The sequence below is a fragment of the Microcebus murinus genome, chromosome 6 (genome assembly GCF_040939455.1).
Source record: "Microcebus murinus isolate Inina chromosome 6, M.murinus_Inina_mat1.0, whole genome shotgun sequence".
Taxonomy (NCBI): Eukaryota; Metazoa; Chordata; class Mammalia; order Primates; family Cheirogaleidae; genus Microcebus; species Microcebus murinus.
Genome location: NC_134109.1, coordinates 6,072,850 through 6,093,835, shown reverse-complemented (window position 1 = coordinate 6,093,835; position 20,986 = coordinate 6,072,850). Strand labels below are relative to the sequence as shown.

At 54.7% G+C, this 20,986-nt stretch overlaps 1 protein-coding gene and 1 long non-coding RNA gene across 6 annotated transcripts in view; one reads left to right on the top strand and one right to left on the bottom strand.

Annotated features, from left to right (window-relative positions):
* Positions 1-20,986, top strand: part of EVL (Enah/Vasp-like) — a 182,119-nt gene that overhangs the window by 155,473 nt on the left and 5,660 nt on the right. For all 4 annotated transcript variants that reach the window (XM_012747077.3, XM_012747079.3, XM_012747075.3 and 1 more), the window contains exons 4-10: positions 6,158-6,221; positions 9,423-9,490; positions 11,253-11,482; positions 12,305-12,426; positions 15,875-15,935; positions 19,116-19,179; positions 20,827-20,893. In XM_012747077.3, coding sequence (XP_012602531.1) covers positions 6,158-6,221; positions 9,423-9,490; positions 11,253-11,482; positions 12,305-12,426; positions 15,875-15,935; positions 19,116-19,179; positions 20,827-20,893 — 676 coding nt within the window. The remainder of the gene's footprint in view (positions 1-6,157; positions 6,222-9,422; positions 9,491-11,252; positions 11,483-12,304; positions 12,427-15,874; positions 15,936-19,115; positions 19,180-20,826; positions 20,894-20,986) is intronic.
* On the bottom strand, positions 12,421-18,858 carry LOC105861546 (uncharacterized). Of its 2 annotated transcripts, XR_012919672.1 has the most exons (4): positions 17,005-18,858; positions 16,032-16,178; positions 14,810-15,343; positions 12,421-14,713 (listed from the first exon to the last, which is right to left on the bottom strand). It is a non-coding gene; the product is annotated as an uncharacterized LOC105861546 (long non-coding RNA). The 2 variants fall into 2 exon arrangements; XR_012919671.1 differs by having other exon boundaries at positions 14,810-16,178.

The following is a 20,986-nucleotide window of genomic DNA, read 5'->3' as shown; positions in this document are numbered from 1 at the left end:
TCTCCATGGCTGAACTCCAGCAGAGTTCACTCTGGAGAGCTGTGTAAACTGAGCAGTCCAGGAGAGCACAGCCAGGAGTAGGAAAGGGCACTGGGGGCCTGGAGCAGGCCAAGGCCACCCAGCCAGCACTGACCGCTTGGGGATAGACCTGGCAGGATGGATTTCAGCCCATTGAGAGGAAGACTTTCTGCCAGTGAGAACTGCCCACCCGGATTAGGATCCAGCACACCAGGTCAGACCCGGTGTCCATTGGGCTCTCTATAGCCCTAAGAGCCTATGGGCCTGTCCTTTCTCCTGGGACACCTCTCCAGGTGCCATGTGGACAGGGGCAGCAAGGCCAGTGGGTGCTGAGAGGCTACAGTGTGTGCCACACTCCTGTTCAGGCAGGGATTTGCCACGGCACTGAGCCTCTCGTGGCTCCCCTTCCTCATTTATGGCCTTCTCTCCTGTCTCTCTTCCCCTGTTTGTCCTACCCCACTGTGTTCCTGGGGACTCAGCGCAGGGTGTCAGCTTTACAGTCCACTGTTCTTGGGTTTAAACCTGCTTCCACTGTTGACCTGTTCAGGGGCCATGAAAATGCTACTTCAGTTCTCCAGCTCTCTGCTTTCTTACAGGTAGAGATAGTAGCCGGACACCTAGGATGAGTGCAAGGACTCAGTGAGGTGGCATTTGTAAGTCTCTGGCACAGGGCCAAGTACCTAGCACAGTAGCCACTCAGTAAATTGGAGTTCTCTCTTCTTACACCAACTCATTGTATTTTCCAAGTGCCACCGCTGTTAGTGACCTACAGGATCTCACTTACTGTAATGGCTCAAGGCTTAGGAGGCCCAGTCCCTTATTCAGAGCTTTTGAACCATTAGACTAGTGCTATTATCTCTAAGCATGTGTCACCCGCTCTGGTCTCAACCATTGGTTGGAGATCTTTAGGCAGTTTACCTGGGGCCAGTCGTTCCTGTAATCACCTAGTATTCATTGCATGTTGCCTGTAGGTCAAGAGCTATGTTAAGTGCCAGGAATGTGGAAGTGCACAAAACAGCGATGGCCCTGGAGATTAAAGGCAGACTATTCAGCTGCCTCTCTCTGTCTCCGGTCTTTCTTGGCGTGTTCGGACATGCAGAACAGTCCTGGTGAGCACAGGGGCTCAGCATGACAGTCTTGTGAGCAGGCAGGCTCTGCACACCCAGGTCATGCGTGACCTGCCTGAGTCTCAGCACATGGGGGGGAGTCATCTGCATCTGATTCATTCCCCTTGAAGCCCAGGGTGTGCACCCAGGGTCTTCTCGCCTCGGCTCTCCCTATCCCTGTTACACAAGAGCAACTTTCGTGAAAATGATAGCACCTTGCATTGGAATCCTTTGTCAAATACTTATGTCAAAGACAGATGCTATAAAGAGCCCTTGGAGATGTTCAGTACAAGGACCAGGTAGGTTAAGTTCACCCCCTCCTCCGAGTAGCGGGTGAAGAGCAGGTAGCAATCGTTCCTGCCCCTGCTTATGGAGGAGCAAGGGGGCGCAACCTGCCTGACGCCTTCAGTGCATCCCAGGTAGAGACGCTGCCAGGAGAGAGCCCAACTTCTCCCAGTGCTCACTTCCCCAACTCTGAGGGGCTGCCCCCCTGCTGGCTGCAGTCTCCTTCTACCTTGCAGACTCTTCCCCGAGGCCTCTAGTTCCCATCCCCTCTGGCTGGCTGCCTCAGCCCTCCTCCCCATCCTCCCTTTCAGGTGGGCTCGTGGCTCAGTCTAACCCAGCCTCACCTTCTCCTCTTACTTGTTTTCTCTGTGACCACACCTCATGACCCCAAGAGTAAATGGACCTCCTCTAAGTCACTGCCATGTTTGAGAGGAGCAGGCTCTGATGGGACTTAGACATGAAGCTGGGAAGTGGGCCTCAAAGACAGCAGAAAGTCAGCTCCTTCCCCAAGAAGCATCATGATCCAGTGGGCCTTGCAGCAGACAGGCCTGGAGTGGAGTTTCAGCTGGGCTCTCAGCCCCTGTCCTCTGCAGCTCTTTGTAAAGTTCAGGGAAGAGGTCAGTCAGAGGGCAGGTCCCAACCTCTCCCTTCCCACCTGCCTGGCCTGCTACCAGGGGTGAGCCCTGCTGCCGGGGCTGGTCCCACAAGATGCCAGTCATTCGCAGCCACTCTGTCTTTCACAGAAGTTTGTTTAAACTTCCCTTTTTCCTTTCGTTCCTGTCTTGCGAATAGGCTCTTTATTTTGACTTTGGTAAAACTCATCAGAAGTGAGTGAGAAAACAGTGAGAGTTTTTTTTAATTGAAGTCTCCAGTGGGTGGGCCAGGCCCCAGCCTATCAGCAAGATCAGCTCCCAGACTCAACAAGCTGGGGACACCCCGACCAGCATCACAAGCCCCATGGCTTTGGGCAAGTCTCCTCACCTCTGAGAGCCACCACTGCTCATCCTGCTTGCCTCACGGAGCCGTGGCGGGATGGCTGGCAGTGAGTGCAGCCGGCACTGGTGCTGCAGGGGTGGAGGGACCTCCCCCCAGCCTCCTCTCTGATAAGCGCTGCCTTTCTGTTGTTCACCTCTGGGCTTGTCTTTGTCTTCACCCAGGCTAGGGCAGCCTGGCTCTGGGCCTGTGCTGTTCCCGCAGTGTGGGTGAGCACGAGCTCCCTTTAGCCTTCCCAACTCAGCTCAGTAAACTCGCCATGTCTGGGGTAAGGCGGGCCATGAGCTCACAGTGCCAAGTGAGCCTGCTGCCCTCAAAGCTCGGAGTCTAGTACAGACAGGGAGGCAGCTCCCAAATCACTGTAATGTTGGTGAGAAAGTTGTGAGTTTTATGAGACAGGCACATGGGCATTGGGTAGGAGGAGTGTGAGGGATTGGGGAGGGCTTCTTGGAATAGGTGACTATTGAGTTGGGCCTTGGAGTCTTGGCAGGAAAAGAAAGTATCCCAGGTGGATTGAGTAGCTCACAAAAACATGTAGCGGCGGGAAGCACTGTGTGGGATCAGCACTCAGTGCGCAGATGCAGGTCTACCGTGGGGGTATGTCCAGGAGAAGCAGCCACAGGGTGGGCTGGGGCCAAGCCTCAAGAGCCTTGAATCTTGTTCGATTGGGCTTGGACCCAACCCTGTATGGTCATGTCTGTGGTTTCCAGAGATCACTTAAGCTGCGTGTCAAAGTAGACAAGGGAGAGAGTGGAAGCGAGGGTCCCATTTGTAGACTGAGGCATGGGTCCAAAAAGGAGATGCTGAGGCAGCCCTGTGGGGACAGAAAGGCAGGGTGGATTCTGCCGGGCATCAGACACAGCACCAGTAAGACTCAGTAACTGATGGGCTGCAGGAGGCAGAGAAGGGGGAGCTGGACACCCCCCCCACCTTCCCACCTACCCTGGATCCTGCAGGATCAAAGCTCAGCTCAGGAGCTCAGAGGTGACTCCAAGGTGCTCATCTGTAGCACAAGACACATGCCACGTCTTCCACCTTGGCTTCTGATTGCATAATTCAGGGAAGTCATCTGCAGTAACACAACACTGGGACAGATGGGAGTCTGATTACCGCCATCGGAGAGCTTTCCTTTATGCAGGGGCTCCCACCTTGAGAAGCAGCACTCACAAATATGGGCTGCTGCCCAGGGCTTCCCCAGAGAGCACCGACAGTCTGGAGGAATGCCCCTCCACTCTGTCTCTCCCTGCCGACCCTACCCTGAGGGCAGCTGTGCCAGTGGGTGGGAGGAATAGGCCAGGAGTAAGGAAGCAGTGGAATCTGGTGTCTGTCACAGACACCCTGGGTGACACTGGACAAACCCCTTTCCCTTGTTGGGCCTTAGCTCCCACTCCTAAAACAAAAGGACTGTGCTTTGTTAAGGACCCTTGTAGCTTAAAACAATCTAACGTTTTCTTAGTTTAAGAATGGAAGGCCTTATGCAATCAAGTGTTACCTCTTCCTGTTCTATAGTATCTAAAACTGCAGCTACTTTTGAAGTATGTCTTAAGTGCAGGGGCAGAGCCCCTTGGAAGGGGCGAGGGCTCCTGTCGGATTTCCCTCACCCTCTGGAGGAGCAGCTCTTGCTAAGGGTGTTGGAAGGAGTCCAGCCCAGTAGGCAGGATGAGAATCCAAAGCTCATAACCACAACAGGCCACTGTGTGGGCACCTGGCTGCCATCTGGAGTCCTGAAAGAGGGTGGGAAACAGTTACAGTGACTGTAACTTGCTCAGGGTCTTACATATATTAATAGAAAGTGGCAGGGCCAGACACAAACAGCCTGCGAAATCCAAAGCAAGGCCAGCAGGCAAACGAGGAAGGACCTTATGGCACGTAGTGGAGCCCAAGCACCGCAAAGCCTCAAGACTGGTGCTCAGACTAAGTGCTAAACAAGGTCGCCAGGACAGGAACTTGGCTTCCAGAAGGACAGAATCCAGCTCTAGGAGTGGACTCAGCAGCTAGGCCAGGTCTTAGAACAAGGTAGAAGTCGGAGCTAAAACCCACGGCCTAGGCCAAACTAGGCGGCTCGGGCTGAGTTCCACAACGTGAAGCTGAGCCCTGCATCCCTCTTGCCCCAGCCAGGAGTGGAGTCGGTGGGGTACACCTGTCTGCTGCCGTGTAGACACAGGCAGTGCCCAAGAGCACCAGCCAAGGGCAGCTTGCCACTCTATGGCAGCAGGGAGTCTGCCACCTCCACCCTCATTCTTCAAGCTGGCCTCAGTCTCACTCCACAGTGTGATTGGATTTAAGAGTTGGATTTTGCAGGTTGTTTGCATCTGGCTCTGCCACACTCTATATGTAAGACCTTGAGCAAGTCACCTGACCTTTCTGGGCTTGCTTTCCTCAGCTGTTACACGTCCTCGTGGGAGCCTCGGGGTTGTGGGAATTAGAATTAAATTTTTAGAGGGAGGGGGGCAGGGGCAATATTTATAACCCTAACAATATTTGTACCCCCATAATATGATGAAATAAAAGGAAGAAAAAACAAAGAGTTAAATTTTTTAAAGTGCCTGGACTTACACTACATTGCACTAGTAGTGCTCACATATTAACTGCTTTTGGTTCCTGAGAACAAGGAAGGAAGGACCACGAAGACCCCGAGCCTCTGAAGTAGGAAGGAAAAGGGATTGCTTCCACTCCACCCTGTCACCGCATCCTGGGCAGAAACAAAGCTGCCTCCTTGCTAGTCAGGGGACTGTTCTGAGTGACACCAGGGATGGCAGAGGGAAGGACAATCAGCTTGTTCTCAAGTTAGGACAGAGCCTTGATTTCGGCTTAGATGTGACCCAACAGTAGGGTCCTGATGCGGGTGTCCAGCACCACCAGCTCTCCCCTGAACTCCTCCTGCTGCGGGGCTCGAGCAGCAGACCTGGCCTGCTCTGGGGTCTTGTCTTCGGGGTCCAGGTCAGGGTGTGTTCCAGAAGGCTCCATGTCCATCCAGAACAAAGGGAGCAATGGCAGGAGCTGGTTCCTTCCCGCCCCACAGCTCCAGGCTCCTGATGCAGACAGCAGGGCGTCGTGTTGGGGTGAGGAGCACGGGCTTTGGCTCGGACAGACCTGGGTTTTAAACTCTGGCTGTGACACCGTGTCAGTCCTTTGCACAGAAAGCAGAATAAAATGGGTCTTTGGGGTTTGGCCATTCCAAGTCCCCTGGTGCTTTTAGTTAGAACAACTTAGTGGGACGTGGGGAGGCAGAGTCAGTGTGAAAGGGTTGAGGGGTGGTGGCAAGTGAGGAGGCAGGAACAGCAAGTACCGTTTGCAGGGAAGGACAGAGGGGCCAGCAGCTGGGTGGGATGAGCCAGGTCCCATTTACTGACTGAAGGAAGAGCCACGAGGAGGGGGTGATTGGGAGATGGAGGTGGGGCAGGGCCTTGCGCAGGTGTGAGGACAACTTTTAAGACAGGGGTCCTCAAACTTTTTAAACAGGGGGCCAGTTCACTGTCCCTCAGACCATTGGAGAGTGCACACTGTGGGCCTGGACGAGTCAGCTGCTAAGCAGAACAGGCAGTGGTGGCAAAACAGCCTGAGGGCCGGATAAATGTGCTAGGCAGCCCGCATGTGGCCCACGGGCCGTAGTTTGAGGACGCCTGTTTTAAGAGAAGGTCAGGGAGATCTCTTCTGCAGCCAGGAGGGGCAGAGATGGACACAGTCACGAGTTTGTTTGTCGGAGCCTTTCTTCCCTTTGTTAACCACTTGGCTTTTGTGCTTCTGCCCCACAGGCCCCTCCAGCCAACGTCAGGTGCAGAATGGCCCCTCTCCTGATGAGATGGACATCCAGAGAAGGTAACCCAGCACCCAGCAGGGGCCAGCCTGGCAGCCTCCTAGGAGTGCCTGGTGGCAGGGGTACCCTTCAGCAAGTGAGGACACCCCTGTAGCTAGGGCCAGGACTCCCAGAGGCACATTCTGGGAACAGGAGGAACAGGCCAGACCAGAGAGAAAGGGAACTAAAGCATAGATTGCAGCTTGTCCCAGACGTCAAGACCAGGAATGAAAATGAGAATCTATGGTTTACAGAGAGTACCGCTAACCTCCATTTGTGCAGCTCTTTTGATGAGCCTTGCAGTATCCCGAGTACTGATCATTTGTCACTTCATCTAACCTCCCCAGGTGTGCTAGGAGGCAGTTATGACATGGAGGGATTCTGCCTGAGAAGGAGGCAGCTCCCACAGCCTATGGTTTAGGGGCCATAGGAATGACACCCCCACCCCTGCCAATGGAGCTTCTAAAGTGCTAGCGCTGGGAAGAAGGGCCAGGGCAGGGTCCCAAAATTACAGAAGGGGGTCATGCTGGCGACCCATGGAGCAGCCTCCACAAGGTCACATTGCTAGGAAATGGCAGGGCCAGGACTGGAACCCAGGTCTGCCCTCTCCACAGTGGTGTTCTGCCCCTTCTGACTGTGTGGAGGAGGGTTAGGCCTGACCCAGGCCATGCTCACCCAGCTTTGTCAGACAAGGGGAACAGCTCCCGTTCCCTGTGGCTGGACTCCAGCCCAGCCCTGGACATCTGCTCCTCACCAGCAGTGTGAGACTTCTCCCTACAGCTCCTTTTCTCTGGCCTGTCTCTAAGGCTGAGAAATGAAAGCCTTAGGGTGACTGATTTCTTAGGCTCCACCCGTCTCTGACTTTGTGCTTTATAACCTTGGGCAAGTTACTGCTCTAGCCCTCAGTTTCCCCATTTGAAGATGGTGCTAGTCTTGCTCTGCCTTTCTCAAGCACATGAGGTGACAGACGGGAGTGTGCACCCCAAAGTGCTTACAGTGTGACTGATTCATTTCTGTGGACTCGCATGTGTTTATTGACTCCACAGGCCTGTCTCATGGCCTCGCAGGGTACAAAGGACTTTTACATGAATTGTCTCGCTTTAACCTTCACTCTCACCTGAGGGCTTGTTATTACTGTTCCCCAGAGGAGCCAGCTGAAGTTCAGAGTGCAGACGGCTCGCCCAGAATAACTGGGCGCTACAGGCAGAGCCCAGCCCAGGCATTCACGTCTGACTATGGCTGCAGCTCTCTGCCAGGTCCCAGGGCCACCCCACCCAGAAAAGAGCATGAATTAGGGAGCCCCCACTGCCAGGCATGAGGTATAAATGTGGCAAGTATGGCTGCTAAATAGATCCTTCCCTTGTTCTCTCAGAACTGGTTCAGCACCCACAGTGCCCGATTTTTTAACCCGAGGCCCAGGTCACATGCATGCAAGGTTCCTGGCTGCAGAGGGTGTGTCCACGGACCAGAGCACCCCTGCCAGTCGGGACGTGACTGCAGGCATCCAACCCCAGGGTCAGGACCTTCGCTTGGCCACTGTCCAGTGCCACTTCCCTGGGGGCAGGGGAGCAGAGGAGGGATGACTCCCTCGGGACCCCACAGTGAAGTAGTGACTACAAGCAGAAACACAAGTACAGACTGATTTTTAAGTATTTTCCAAACATTTTCATTTTATAATACTGTGGTTTTCTGAGTATGTGGATCCAGCTGAGAAGGCCAGAGTGTTGGGTGATGTTTCTGCAGTTTGAAAGGAGAATCTAATGCAGAGGCTGCTGGGAGCTTTTCAAACACTTTTAATGCCAAGAGGGACATTTCCATTATTTGGGGGGTATCAGGCATACTGCCTACAGAAACCCCATGAAATAGGTGCTTCCAGCACTGTCTCTCTCACCGAGCCCAGAGTTGGCCTCAGCATACTCATTAGCCCTGTGCTTTGACAACAGGTGTTCAGAGTTGGCTCTACACCACTTGCACCCTTGCTGCTGTCCCTGTACTAGATGGTCCCCTAAGGCCCTTCCCATTCCAGTATTTTGGTCTTTGGATTCTGTGGATATATTTGTGGGTCAGTGTCCTCATTCATTCAGCCTTTGAGAACACTCAGGTGGCCATATGCAGTGGCTCACACCTGTAATCCCAGCACTTTGGGAGGCTGAGGCAGGAGGATTGCTTGAGGCCAGAAGTTTAAGACCAGCCTGGGCAACATGGTGAGACCCCATCTCTACAAATAATAAAAAAAGGTTGCCAGGCATGGTGGTGCACACCTGTAGTCCCAGCTACTGAAAAAGCTGAGATGGGAGAATTGCTTGAGCCCAGGAGTTCAAGAGTTTGAGGCTTCAGTGAGCCGTGATCCCACCTGTGAATAGCCCCTGCACTCCAGCCTGGGCAGCCTAGCGAGACCCTTGTCTTTAGGAAATAAATAGATAGTGAGATAGAGAAATGGAGGCTGGGCCTGCAGCTTGTCTGTGGTAAAGAGAATGAGGCATATGGCCTTTATGTCCATTTCTCCTGACAACCACATGTCCCTGAGAATTGTCCCAGGGAGGTTGGCCAGGTACACTAAGAACAGGTATTTCTGGCTGGGCACGGTGGCTCACACCTGTAATCCTAGCACTCTGGGAGGCCAAGGCGGGCGGATTGCTCGAGGTCAGGAGTTCAAAACCAGCCTGAGCGAGAGCGAGACCCCGTCTCTACTATAAATAGAAAGCAATTAATTGGCCAACTAACATATATATAGAAAAAATTAGCCAGGCATGGTGACGCATGCCTGTAGTCCCAACTACTTGGGAGGCTGAGGCAGGAGGATCACTTGAGCCCAGGAGTTTGAGGTTGCTGTGAGCTAGGCTGACTCCACAGCACTCACTCTAGCCTGGGCAACAAAGTGAGACCCTGTCTCACAAAAAAAAAAAAAAAAAAAAAAAGAACAGGTGTTTCTAAGGCTGGGTCTGATGATCCCATCAAGCCTAGGGAAGGGCTTGGTCACTGTAGTAAGTAAAATCAAATCGTCCTTCCACGAGGGGCTCCCTCTTCGGGTGCCTGAGGACCAGGAGACGCCAGCACTCCCTTTGTCAGGAACTTGAGCGAGTCACCTCCCCTTCCTCTGGTACATGGAGGCAGCCCTGGCACAGGGTGGCTCTTAGGGAGTGCCAGGGAAACCCGACTCTGAAGCCTAGGCTTGCAGGCACTGAGCGTGTTGTCCTGACCGCCTTGTTGTGGTTGCTTTGCAGACAAGTGATGGAGCAGCAGCACCAGCAGCAACGTCAGGAATCTCTAGAGAGAAGGACCTCAGCCACAGGTGAGAGCCCCTTCTTGGGGGCCTCCCTCCCACTCGGGTGCTGGGTGGCAGCCCCTCCGCATAGATGAGGACCAGGGGCTCTGGGCCCTCTCTGAGGAGCTGAGGGTTGCCTAGGTCTCAGAGTGTGACGGTCACTTCACATGGCATAGGGAAGTGAGACAGCAGAGCAGAGGTTTGGGGAATTTGCTCAGCTCAGTCCAGCCCCTGCGCATCAACCTTCTGCCCTCCCACCACTCATTCCCAGAGTAGACATTCAATGAGCACCTCCATGTCTCAGGCACCGTGCTAAGGGCTGGGGGCACAACCATGGACAAGGCAGACAAGACAAAGCCCTGCCCCCAGGGAGCCCATCGTCCAGTCAGGGAGGCAAAAGAACCAACACTTACAATATCATCTGGTGCACACCATAGCCAAGTTAAGTGCAGGGTGCTGACGGCACACAGGAGGGTCCCAATCCACTGGGTCAGAGAAGACTTCCCAGAATGTTGCTAAGCTTCAGCCTCAGACATCGAATGGAACTTGGCACGTTGAAGGCGGAGGAGATGGTTTTCTAGACATTGTAATGTTCATGAATAGGTATAGGACTTTATAACTTACCAAGTGCTTTCATATCCTTTGTCTTGTTTAATTTTCTCAAACGCCCTATGAAGTCAGCAGGTGACTATTATCCTATTTTACTGATGAGAAAACCAAGCCCCCGCTGGTTACAGGAGCACCTGCTCGTGAGATGCTGACCGATGCCATCACCTCTCACCTAGACGCTGCAGACCCTCCTCATAGGCCTCCTGCTCCCCTTTGGCCACTCTGCATTTCTAATGCAGGTCGCCTTCTAATGATGTCGCCTTCGTGTCCCCGTCCCCTTCACTCCTGGAACAGCCCAGTACCCACCTGCCTTCCAGTGCCTTGCAAGCACGGCCTGTCCCCTTCCTCCCTCCTCCCACTCGCTACCTCACCTAACTCCTCTCCCACCATGGTCCTGCTCCCTCGCCATGGCATAAGGAATTTTTCTGTGAACTCTGGCCAGCTTGGAGCCCCTCTTTGTATGCCAGCATAGCACCATGTGCCTGCTGTTGGTAGCACTTGTCAGCTTGCCACAGTCCCAGATCTGCACTTGCCTGTGTGATTAGTTAACTGCTTGTCCCCTCCCAGACTGTGAGCGCCATGGTGGCCTGTGGCTGTTACACCTCAGCGCCACCCCCCAACGCCTAGCACGGTGCCTGGCACAAAACCAAGGCTCAGGTGACAGGGTGGGGAGGTTGGATAGACAGTGGAGCCCAGCACCTCACACTGTGTCCTGACCTGTGCTCCCAGTTGGCCCTGGGACCCCAGTTACCGCCAGTCCCCAAAGGCCAAGGGTCAGTCATAGTGGGATCTCAGAACAACTCCTGCCAAGGGGGCGCTATGTACTTAGAAAGCATAGAGAAGAGAAAAGGGGCCATGTGTACTGCCAGACAGCTTCCTCCCCACTGGAGGAGCATGACTGGAGCAAGAGCAGTTGGCTGAGCTCGGGGAATCACTGAGTATATGAGACCTTGGGTCTAGCCTGGGCCAGAATGCTGAGGGGACCAGAGCAGAAAGGAATTGTACCAGGGCCAAGTTCATTCCATGGGGGCTTCCTGAAAGAAGCAACCCTGGAGCTGCTCCTTGTCCCTCTGAGGAGCATGCTACCCTTTGTCCTTCCCCTCAGGGACCTGAGGTGAGAGCGGCAGGCTCAGGCCCCAGCTGGTGCTGGAGGCTGGCTGAGCCCTCTGTTGTGTTTCAGGGCCCATCCTCCCACCGGGGCATCCCTCTTCTGCAGCCAGTGCCCCCCTCTCATGTAGTGGGCCTCCACCCCCACCCCCACCCCCTGTCCCACCTCCACCCACGGGGGCCACTCCCCCACCCCCACCCCCACTGCCAGCCGGAGGAGCCCCGGGGGCCAGCCATGACGAGAGCTCCGTGTCAGGACTGGCCGCTGCCCTAGCTGGAGCCAAGTTGAGGAGAGTCCAGCGGGTAAGTGTCCCTGGGCACGGGGTGGGGGTGGGGCTGGGGTCCTCGCGCCGTCTGCAGAGCACCTTTGTTCCCTCCCTTATCTGTAGGATCCTGAGCATGCACTACCCTCCCCAAGCCTAGCTGTCCCTCTGCCGGTTGTCATTAAACGAGAAAACACACAGGATGGCACTTTGTGAACTATGAGGTGCTTTAATTACACAACTGTTTATTGGTCCTCACACTGGCCTTCGTAAGCAAGACAAGAACATCTCCCCTTTGTAGGTGAGGAAACTGAGGCACAGAGAGTTTACATGATGCATTCACATCACAGAGTTTATAAATTGCAATTTGGACTCAAGCCCTGGGTCTCCTTATGTGAGTCCGTTTCCACTCAAGTCCTCTTTCCACTATACCAAGTCATCTCGTGGAAATCAGTCATCCAGCTCAGTGTGTCTGTCCTCACCCTTCCTCACATACTCTGGAGCGAGGCGAAAGGGGGCTGCTGTTGAAAGAAGAGCGCCTCTGATGTAGACCTTTGGCTTAAATCTTGTTTCCTTCCCACAGAATTGTCTCCCCTGCCTCATGTCACGGCTGGTCTCAGCAAGGGCACTGACCATGAGCATGGCATGCAGGCCTGGCCAGCCCTTGTCCCCCTCTTGGTCCTGGTTTTTTCCCCTGTGGGATTGGGGGATGTTGGACTAGACGACTCGTGTGGTCTCATGTAGCAGTGCTATTGTAGGAGTCACATGTACACACACGGTCCCCTGCGTCCTCTCACATCCTTGCTGCTACTCATCCTGACGTCAGCACCAGGCTCTAAAACATGGCATCCTTTGCCCTCAGCCAGAAGATGCATCTGGAGGCTCGAGTCCCAGCGGGACCTCAAAGTCCGATGCCAACCGGGCAAGCAGTGGAGGCGGCGGAGGTGGCCTCATGGAGGAAATGAACAAACTGCTGGCCAAAAGGTGGGTCTTTACACCTCCCCAAACTTAGCATGCCTGGCAGGATGCCCCTGTCCCTCAGCACTGCATGAAGAATCTTGCGTGGCCCCAGAATCCTTTGTCACTCAGGTTTAGCTGAGCAGGGGAACCTGTTACTGAAGTTTTCCCTTCTCAAGGGTCTCTGAGGCAGCAAGCCAGAGGAGCACTCCCAGCCCTGGCTCCCTCATTTTAGCTTAGCTGGTATCTACTACGGCATCTGTGTGTGCTCGCCCGAGCAGAGATAAATTTGGAGATAATTTCAGAGGGAAAGGAGGAACAGTCCCTGCACTTAAGATCCCAACAGCAGTAAGATGTGACCCACTGCTAGAGTTGACAGAGGACACTCTAGTGCGTGTGTGATGAAGGCGCCCGGTCCTCCAGGGGAAATTATGAAAGGTGCAAGAAAAGGAACTGTGGAGTGGCAGGAGCCCAGAGAGTCGGACAGAGGACAGTTCCATCCATGTCATGCTGGGCTCTGAGCCTGGGACCTAGGTATCTACTTCTCAGTCACACCTGCAGGTGTGGCTCCAGCTGCCCAAGGCCATCAGCCTATCACTGTAACTCTTTGTTGCCCCTCAGATGAAAGGAAGAGAGATCATACAGCTCTTTCTCAAAAGGGATGCGTAGCTTGGCCTGAGAAATGTGCTGACCTAGGGCTACCTGGACACCAGAGGGCACAGGAGCAGCCTCCCCTGTCGGAACAGAGGAAGCTGTACGGCAGTCCTGCTGCCTTGGACACTGTCCCCAATTCTCCATTCTCCTGGCCCTCCCAGCTGCCTTCCAAGTGGCTAAGCCGAGTGGGAACTCCGTGTATGCTGAGGTCTTCACAGCATGTTCCCAGTTCAGCTCATCAAATGTGCATGGTGCCCTGAGGACGAAGTGAGGAGACAGGGGCCACCAAGTACAGCAGCTCCTCCAGCGCTTTGGAGCAGGGGCAGGGCCTGGGGAACCCGCCACGAGTGTCAGGGAGCGGCAAGGCTGAGCCACAGCACAGGCCTCTCCTGAGCCTCCCTCTGGGCCTGAGCACACATAAATCACCAAAACAGGAGACAGACTAAGAGCATTTTGTATAGCAGTAAATCCAGGTGTGCCAGGGTTGACGGTGGTTGCACAAAGGTGGGAACAGTTCACTGAGGGAGAGCGCCAGGAGGCCCTCACAGAAGGGTGAAGGGTACAAGTCTCTGGGCCGAGGCAGGAGCAGAGCGAGCCGTGCAGGAAGGACTACGGAGGTGCAGCAGCAGCGTCAGAGTTCCTGCAAGGCTGAGAAACACTGTGCCTGGAGAATCGGATGTCGTGGAAATGGACCAAAAGTGAGGCTGGACACGATAGCCTTGCTGCGCAGGGCTGTCAGGTTCCACCGCAGAGAGCTGAAGAGGGGCCTCAGAAAAATAGAAGGTGCTTCTGGAAAAGAAACTATTAAAGCTTTCCCCAAGCCCAAAACCAGTGCATTAACGATAACAGCTTGATGTAGACCAAACTGGAGGAAGCACCTTTCTCTCTGAGAACAGGAAAAAGCCAGTGTTGCCAGGAGTCAGTGAGACGCCAGTGCTGGTGGGGGAGTCGAGGCCCTACTGAGAACAAACATGCTGTGTGCACAGCCAGCAGGCTCTTTGAAACCCGCCTTGGTGATAGATGCTGGGTGGAGCTGACGACGTGAATGCAGAGAGAACTGCTGCTTTGAATGCCAGTTCTCACAGACCTAGTCTCCTGTCTCCGAGGGCGTGCAGCTGAGAGCCTCTTCCCCGGCACTGGAGGACAGGAGGGCATGAGCCTGTGGAGAGCTGCTGCGGGGAGCACCTTCACCCCCCGCAGGAGTGGGAGGGCTCGGCCTGCTTCCTGTTCCTGAGACATGGAACGCCGGCGCTGGACAGGAGCGGTTTAAATGGGGCAAAGTGGCAATGGGTAGACCAGTCAGGAGGCGAGTGTAGTCCAGGAGGAGGTGATGGTGACTTGCAGGAAGGTGTTGGAAGTGATGATAGGAAAGAGATTGGCAATAAAACTCAGAGGTAGAATTGATCAGGGTTACTGTGACAAGAAGCTGGTGTCAAGGATGACCCCCCCCCCAGGGTTCTGGGCCAAGGGACTAGCCAGGCGAACTTGCCCTTCTGAGATGAGGTGCTGAAGGAGGCCCCCACCAACATCAGACCAGCTCCATTCTTGGCGGCAGCTCACTCAGATGTCGTGAGCAGTGAGCGCTCTCCACGGAAGCATACCTTTGGGGAGTGCTGAGGCTCTGCGTGTGTGGACTCGGGGTACCAGGTAGAGGTGACCACTGAGGCCAGAAAATACAAGTGAGGTTTTAGAGCATATGAAAAGGGGATTCTGGCAGTTCACGTCTCCCCCAGCCAGGAAGGACATGTTGAGATACCTCTCAAGGACAATAACGACCATGGCTCCTGGCACTTTGACGAAACCTCAGGCGCATGGCGGTTCGGTGTCTGTGGTTTCATGTGGTTGGAGTGTTGGTTCAGCCACAGCAAACTTATGGAGAGATGCAACCCCCAGGGATACAACCAAGAAAGGGGGCAGATGTGGATTTCTACAGGAATTACAGTTCCATGAAAGATGCTGGAGAGAGGAGGAAGGCTGGTGTCTTACAGAGTGCACAGTGATTTGGGGATACAAAGAAATTCCTTTGGGTTTAATTACTTGGAAGTTTGCCACTGACCTGTGTTCCTGAGCCACAAACACTGGGCTGAGGAATAGCTTCTCTGGGTAAATAAAACAATTAACAAGTACTGTGGACAGCTGGGGGAAAAAAAGAAAGAAAAGGGGGTTTCGTACCTGTGGGGAAAGTGTGGACTGACTATAGGGCATCACTTGGAGCTATTCAGTCTTCCGTTTTCTGAGCGAATCCAGGTTCTTAGTGTTGTTCCAGACCAGGGAGGCATGGCTGCAGTAACTGAGTTTCAACATAGGAGGGGCTTTAGGGTAGCAGAAGAAATGTCTTCCTCCCTCCCACAGCTGGTGGGTCTGCTTGCCCCGAGCTTGCAGCAGAGGCTCCCACAGCCCTGACTTGTGGGACGGACGGATAGACAGACAGACTGCAGCCCAGAGAGGCGCCTCTCTGTCCCATGTGGCCACACCTAGCATGTCCTAGGAACAGCTGCTGTTCAGCTAAGCCCAGGCCCCCAGGAGCCTAGACAAGGTGCAGACCGAGTCCTTCCTCCGTCAGGTGCCGTGGCTGTCGCCATTGCGTTAAACAGACAGAAACATCCCAAACCCCATCCTCCCTGCCCAGACAAGTTTCGTGTCCCAGGTTACAGATGAGCACAGAGACATCTGTGCGCCTGGACAAGCCACCTCCTGCACGGAAAACAGGCATCATCGTTTCCATCACAGGGCTGGGTCCTGCGTGGAGGTGGCGGAGCTGGGGCAGTGTGAGGAGAACCTTACGGAGCTGATTGGTATCTTCTCCTTTCCCTGTGTCTAGGAGAAAAGCAGCCTCCCAGACAGACAGGCCAGCTGACAAAAGGGAAGATGAAAGCCAGACGGTGAGCACCCCCGCGCCCACCCACTCCTGGGTAGACCTAAATCTCCTGGGCAGGCTCTCTGGTCCCAAGCCAGGCCTTCAGGGCACTGAGTTGTACCTGGTCTGGCCATACATGTGATAGGCACTTCACTGGGCGATTTATAGGAAGGGCAGGAGGGCCTCTGTGGGGCTTGCTGCTGCGCACCGGAGTCCTGGCAACAGGTCTGCGCTCACGGAGTGCTCCCCCGCCAGACACCGCTCCATCCTAACAGAGAAGCAGGCAGAAAAGCAAGTCTCGCCCCAGAAGTGCTGTGGAAGAGATGCCTAGAGCCCTGGCAAAGCTCAGCGGAGCCACCTCACCTGCCTAGGAGCCCCAGGAAGCTCAGACAAACCAGGGCCTCATCAAAGGATTTGAGGGGGTAGAAGGTGTACTTATGGTACAGAAAGTCTGGGGAACCCCAGGGCGGCTTTTATTTTCAAATTATTTCTGTTCGTAAAGATTTCCCTTGAGTCCATCCATTCCAGCAGGAGCTACAGGTAAGCCATGGGGCGCTTTGGAACCTCTGGCTCTTGTCCTGAGCAGGTATCTCAAAGCCTGGCGTGGCTGCACAACACCTGCTTCCACTTAAGGTGGCAGTTCTCTTGTCCTCTGTGTTAATCTTTTCCTGTAAAAATAGACTCCTACTGACACTGCTAAATTTAGACCTTAACTGTTAATACAAACAGCATCAAGCTTACACGTCAGTGTGGAATGAGGGGAGAAATATACCTGCCAGAAACTAGTGCATACCCGTGCCTCGCCTTCCCCAACAGGGCCAGGCTGGTGCTGTCCCGGGGCCCCAGCCCTCCTGGCCAAGGTGCTCCTCTCATTGCTGCCCAGGGCACGTACGGGCCCCTCTGCCTCCCCAGCTCCTGCCCGCCTGCACTTATCATAGCCTCCCAGACCCCAGGCTCGGCAGGGCTCCCCACTACTTGATCCTGAGCCCACACTTCTCCCGAGGTCCTGAGCACACACACGATACCGTGTGCAGACTCACTCTCTCTGCCAGGTCGTAGGCCCCGGGAAGGCTGGGCTTGGGCTTCTCACTCACCTGCTATGTGCCAACCAACTCGCCACAAATTCCTGGAATTGCAGAGGCCTGTGTGTCTGGGAGCCACAGGAGAGTCACAGGTGTCCAAACAGCAGCACAAGGGCCCGTGGGCCAGCCCTGGCCCTTCCTAGGCGGCTGCTGGTGTGGGAGCGCCAGCTCCTGCACGCTTAAACCCACGCTCCTCCCGCTGCAGGAAGAATGGACTCCAGATCCCAGCAACTTCTGGAAGAGAATCATTCTCGAACCCTTCAGTCTCAAGGACAGTGCTGTCTTCCTGGGACACCCACATTTCTTTAACTAGGCCCCAGTCACTGCTGGCCCACACTGGGATGAGCTTCTGAGAGCGCAGGGCCTGCTCCGGCAGCAGAGCAAGCACAGCGTGAGGGAGAAACCCTGGTGGCTGGCTTTTATTTTCTTTTTTATGCTTTTCAATATTTCCAAGTTCTCTTCAGTGAACATGTACTAAGTTTATGATTAATGGAGAACAAACAAGTATTATTTAAAAGAGCCCCAAATGTGCAGTCAGGCGACTTGGGCAGGCATTCTGCCATGGCTGATTGTGTTACAGTGCTAAGGACCAGTGCCACCACCTGAAACTCAGCCCCGCAGGCAGCACAGCGGGCAGAGAAGGGGTGCGGCAGCCTCTTTCCTTGCCTGAAATTGAAGCAGAACTTCTCTTTATGTAGTGAAGGATTTTTTTAAATAGAATGATATTGAAGAAAAAAATTCTAATTTTTTAGTGACTCTAATTTCACCTGTAATAGCTTTCACCCTCACCTGTTTCCTTGGGCCCTGGCCCCACCGCACATGTATTGGTGACGTAGTCAGACATCTAGATCTCTCTGAGATGAAGGTCCAGGGAAGGAGATGGCCCAAGACCCACAGCCTCACACATCCTTTTGCCCCTGGAAACTCCCAGAATTCATCCATTCACCCACCCTCAGATACTTGGAGCTCCTGATAGGTGCCAGGCCTGCTCTCGGTGTGAGGACAGTGGTGAGCAGAGGTGACACAGACTCTGACAAGGGCTAGGGGTCACAAGGGGAAGTCCCTAAACCAGTCCAGGGGCTCCATGAAGCAGTAATGTTTGCACAGAGCCTCAAAGGACGAGCTGGAAGTTCGTGGGGCTAAGACAAGAGCAGAGGGAGGGCGCCGTGGGCGAAGGCATGGAGTAGGGGGTGCAGGACCGTTGGGCGGGCGAGAGCCGGCCAGAGGTGGAGCTGAAGGGCCAGGCTGGGTGCATGGGACTATCCCTGCCCTGTCAAGCGGCCAGGGGGCTTCCAAGGCTCTTAACAGAAGGGGCGTGAGGTCAGAAGTCAATTTTACAGCTGTCATTTGGGCAGCAACATTGATGAACTTGTGGACTGGCTGGGGACAGACCTTCCTCTTCTTTTTGTAAAAGTGAAATGAGGTACATCTGAGGTCTTCCACAAACAGGTCCGTAGCACATCAGCTGTGCCTGTGGCCAGCTCTGAGTAGACCCTCACTCAGGGAGGGTCTGGAAGATCTCACCTGCCACCAGGGGACCCACCCAGCAGCCTCTAGTGTCAGCCAGACATCTGGTCCTGTCACTGGCCCTCGAGAGGAGTAAGCCAGGGCCTGGAGAGGAGAGGCCAGGTCCCTATGGTGGGTCCTGCCTGGCCACCCCCACAGCCTTCATGGCCACGGAGGGGGGGAGTGGACAGTGGGCAGGGTTCCTGGCGAGCAGCGGCCAGTGCTGCACAGCGAGGGAGCAGTCACTCCACGGGGTGCTCAGGAGTGGTCGGCGAGACAGCGCAAGGGAGGCATCTGGCCCACCCGGGCTCCAAGCTGGGGAGGCGGCCAGGGCCAGCAGGCAGCTCTGCGCCACTCTGCAGGGAGTCTGGACCTGCCTGCAGCCTTCCCCTGCCCTGGCTATGCCCATGGTTTTCATTTTTAAATATTTATTGCTTTGCTAATTATAAAAGTAATATAATTACTAATTTGCTAATTATAAAAGTAATACGTATTCATTGGAAACATTTGGAAAACTGAGGTTTTATAAATGACCCTGGGCCACAGGTATCCTGCCCTGGCCCAAACCAGCCTTCATGGGCAGACTCTAACAGAAGAGCCTTTCTTTTCCATTTTAGGAAGATCCTAGCACCTCCCCATCTCCAGGGACCCGAGCATCCAGCCAGCCACCTAACTCCTCAGGTAAGAGGGTGCCATCCTGACCCCAGTGAGGCACAAGGTCTTAGTGTGGGAGGGAGGGACGCTTAGAAGAAGATAATCCATTCCAACCACTGGGCTGAATGCGTGAGGGAGCCAGGCCACATGGAAGCCCAGCTCCTGTGAGTCCCCTGAGCAGGCTAGAATTGCTTGAGCAAACTGACACGATGCTCCCCAGGGTGACCTGCTGTGTCACCTTGTCTCTCACCAGGACCCCGAGGCCCCTCATAAGGGAAGGCACTAGCCTGAGCATGTGTCCAGTTGTGGAAAAGTACACCCAGGGCTCCTGAGTGCAGGCTGGGCCCAGCACTCTTAAGAGGGATGTTTAAACATGCCTCCCAGTGACATGCCAACTAAGGATGGACATTACAGAGATCACCATTGGAACTTGCTCCACCAGACACGCAGCCCTTACCTTGCTCAGGTGTCTTCCAATCTGAGCTGTGGCAGAGGGGATGTAATTAGAGAGTGTGATGGGCTGGTTGTTCAGTCATTCAACAAACATCTGTGCGGTGTCTTTTCTGTGCCAGGCCTGTGCTCACGAGCAGGGCAAGGAGAGGCAGGGGCTTAGGCCACCCTACCCTGGGCAGGGAGACTCTGGCCAGCTGTTTGCTGCTCTCCCTGGGCATGCTCCATGCCTGCACCAGCCACGTGTGGGCATAACTGCTTCCTTCATGAGGCTGTGTGCTGTGTCCTCTCCTTCTAGAACTTTGCCTGGCTTGTTGATTTGCCAGGATCCATAGGTTCTTGGCCAGTGAACGTGAATGATGTCCCTGCCCTCGTTTGCTAATTATAACCAGCCCAGGGAAGGGGCTGAGTGGTTTCCTGTTAGGAGGTTGCAGTTCTGTGTGGTTTGCTCAAGATCACACACCTGGAGCATGGCTGTGGCCCCAGGTCTGTGCCTGCGGGTCCAGCGCCCCTCCCAGAAGGTGGCTTTGAGGAGAGCGGCCTCAGACCTGCATTCGGTCTGCTTCCCCACTAGCCCTAGGGATTTTGTCTTCTGCCTATGGCCAGCCTGCAGAGTCAGTGCATTCGAGTCAACAAATCCCTTGCAGTAGAATGAAATACCACTTACCACTTACCTTAAAAAAGAGAAGACAAACCAGCTTTCAGGCCCAGGGTGGGAAAGAGCCAGAGCAGCGTGTAGGGCAGACCAAGGTCGTAAGTTGACGAAAGGTACCAGTGGGCTCCAGGGTCCCACAGCAGTTCGGAACACAGGCTGCCCTGGGGGTGTCTGGGGAGGGCTTCCGCTGCCTGCTCAGCCCATTGCTGGCATCACTGGCTCCCTTACCAGCTGGTTCACATTCCACAGAGAGACCCAAGCATGGTAAAAGGACTTGAAACCAGGTCACAAGTCAAGGTCAACCAGGTCAAGGGAATGGGAGCTTGAGTTCTGGAGTGGAGAAAACACAGGGTGACAACAGTGCCATCTACCACCCTCAGGGGGCTGCCCTGGGCCACAGGGGGACTAAAACACGGAGCCGGACTGCAGCTCCACTCTAGGCAGACCTTCCCACCTGGGGGCTCTGCACCCTTGGCATGGGGGCACTTCTTGTCGGGGATGCTTAGGGGCTTGGGGTGGCCGCTGAGTCCTCAGCTCTGAGGCTTTTCGTCCATGCAATGAACTGACAGAGGCTGGCCGGAAGCCCTGGGAGCGGAGCAACTCGGTGGAGAAACCTGTGTCCTCGTTACTGTCCAGGTGAGCTGCCCTGGGGAGGCCCCAGCAGTGACCGGTGGGGCAGAGGCGGGTGCTGGCGCCGGCTCACGTGTCTGTTTCGTCCCGTTGCTGTAG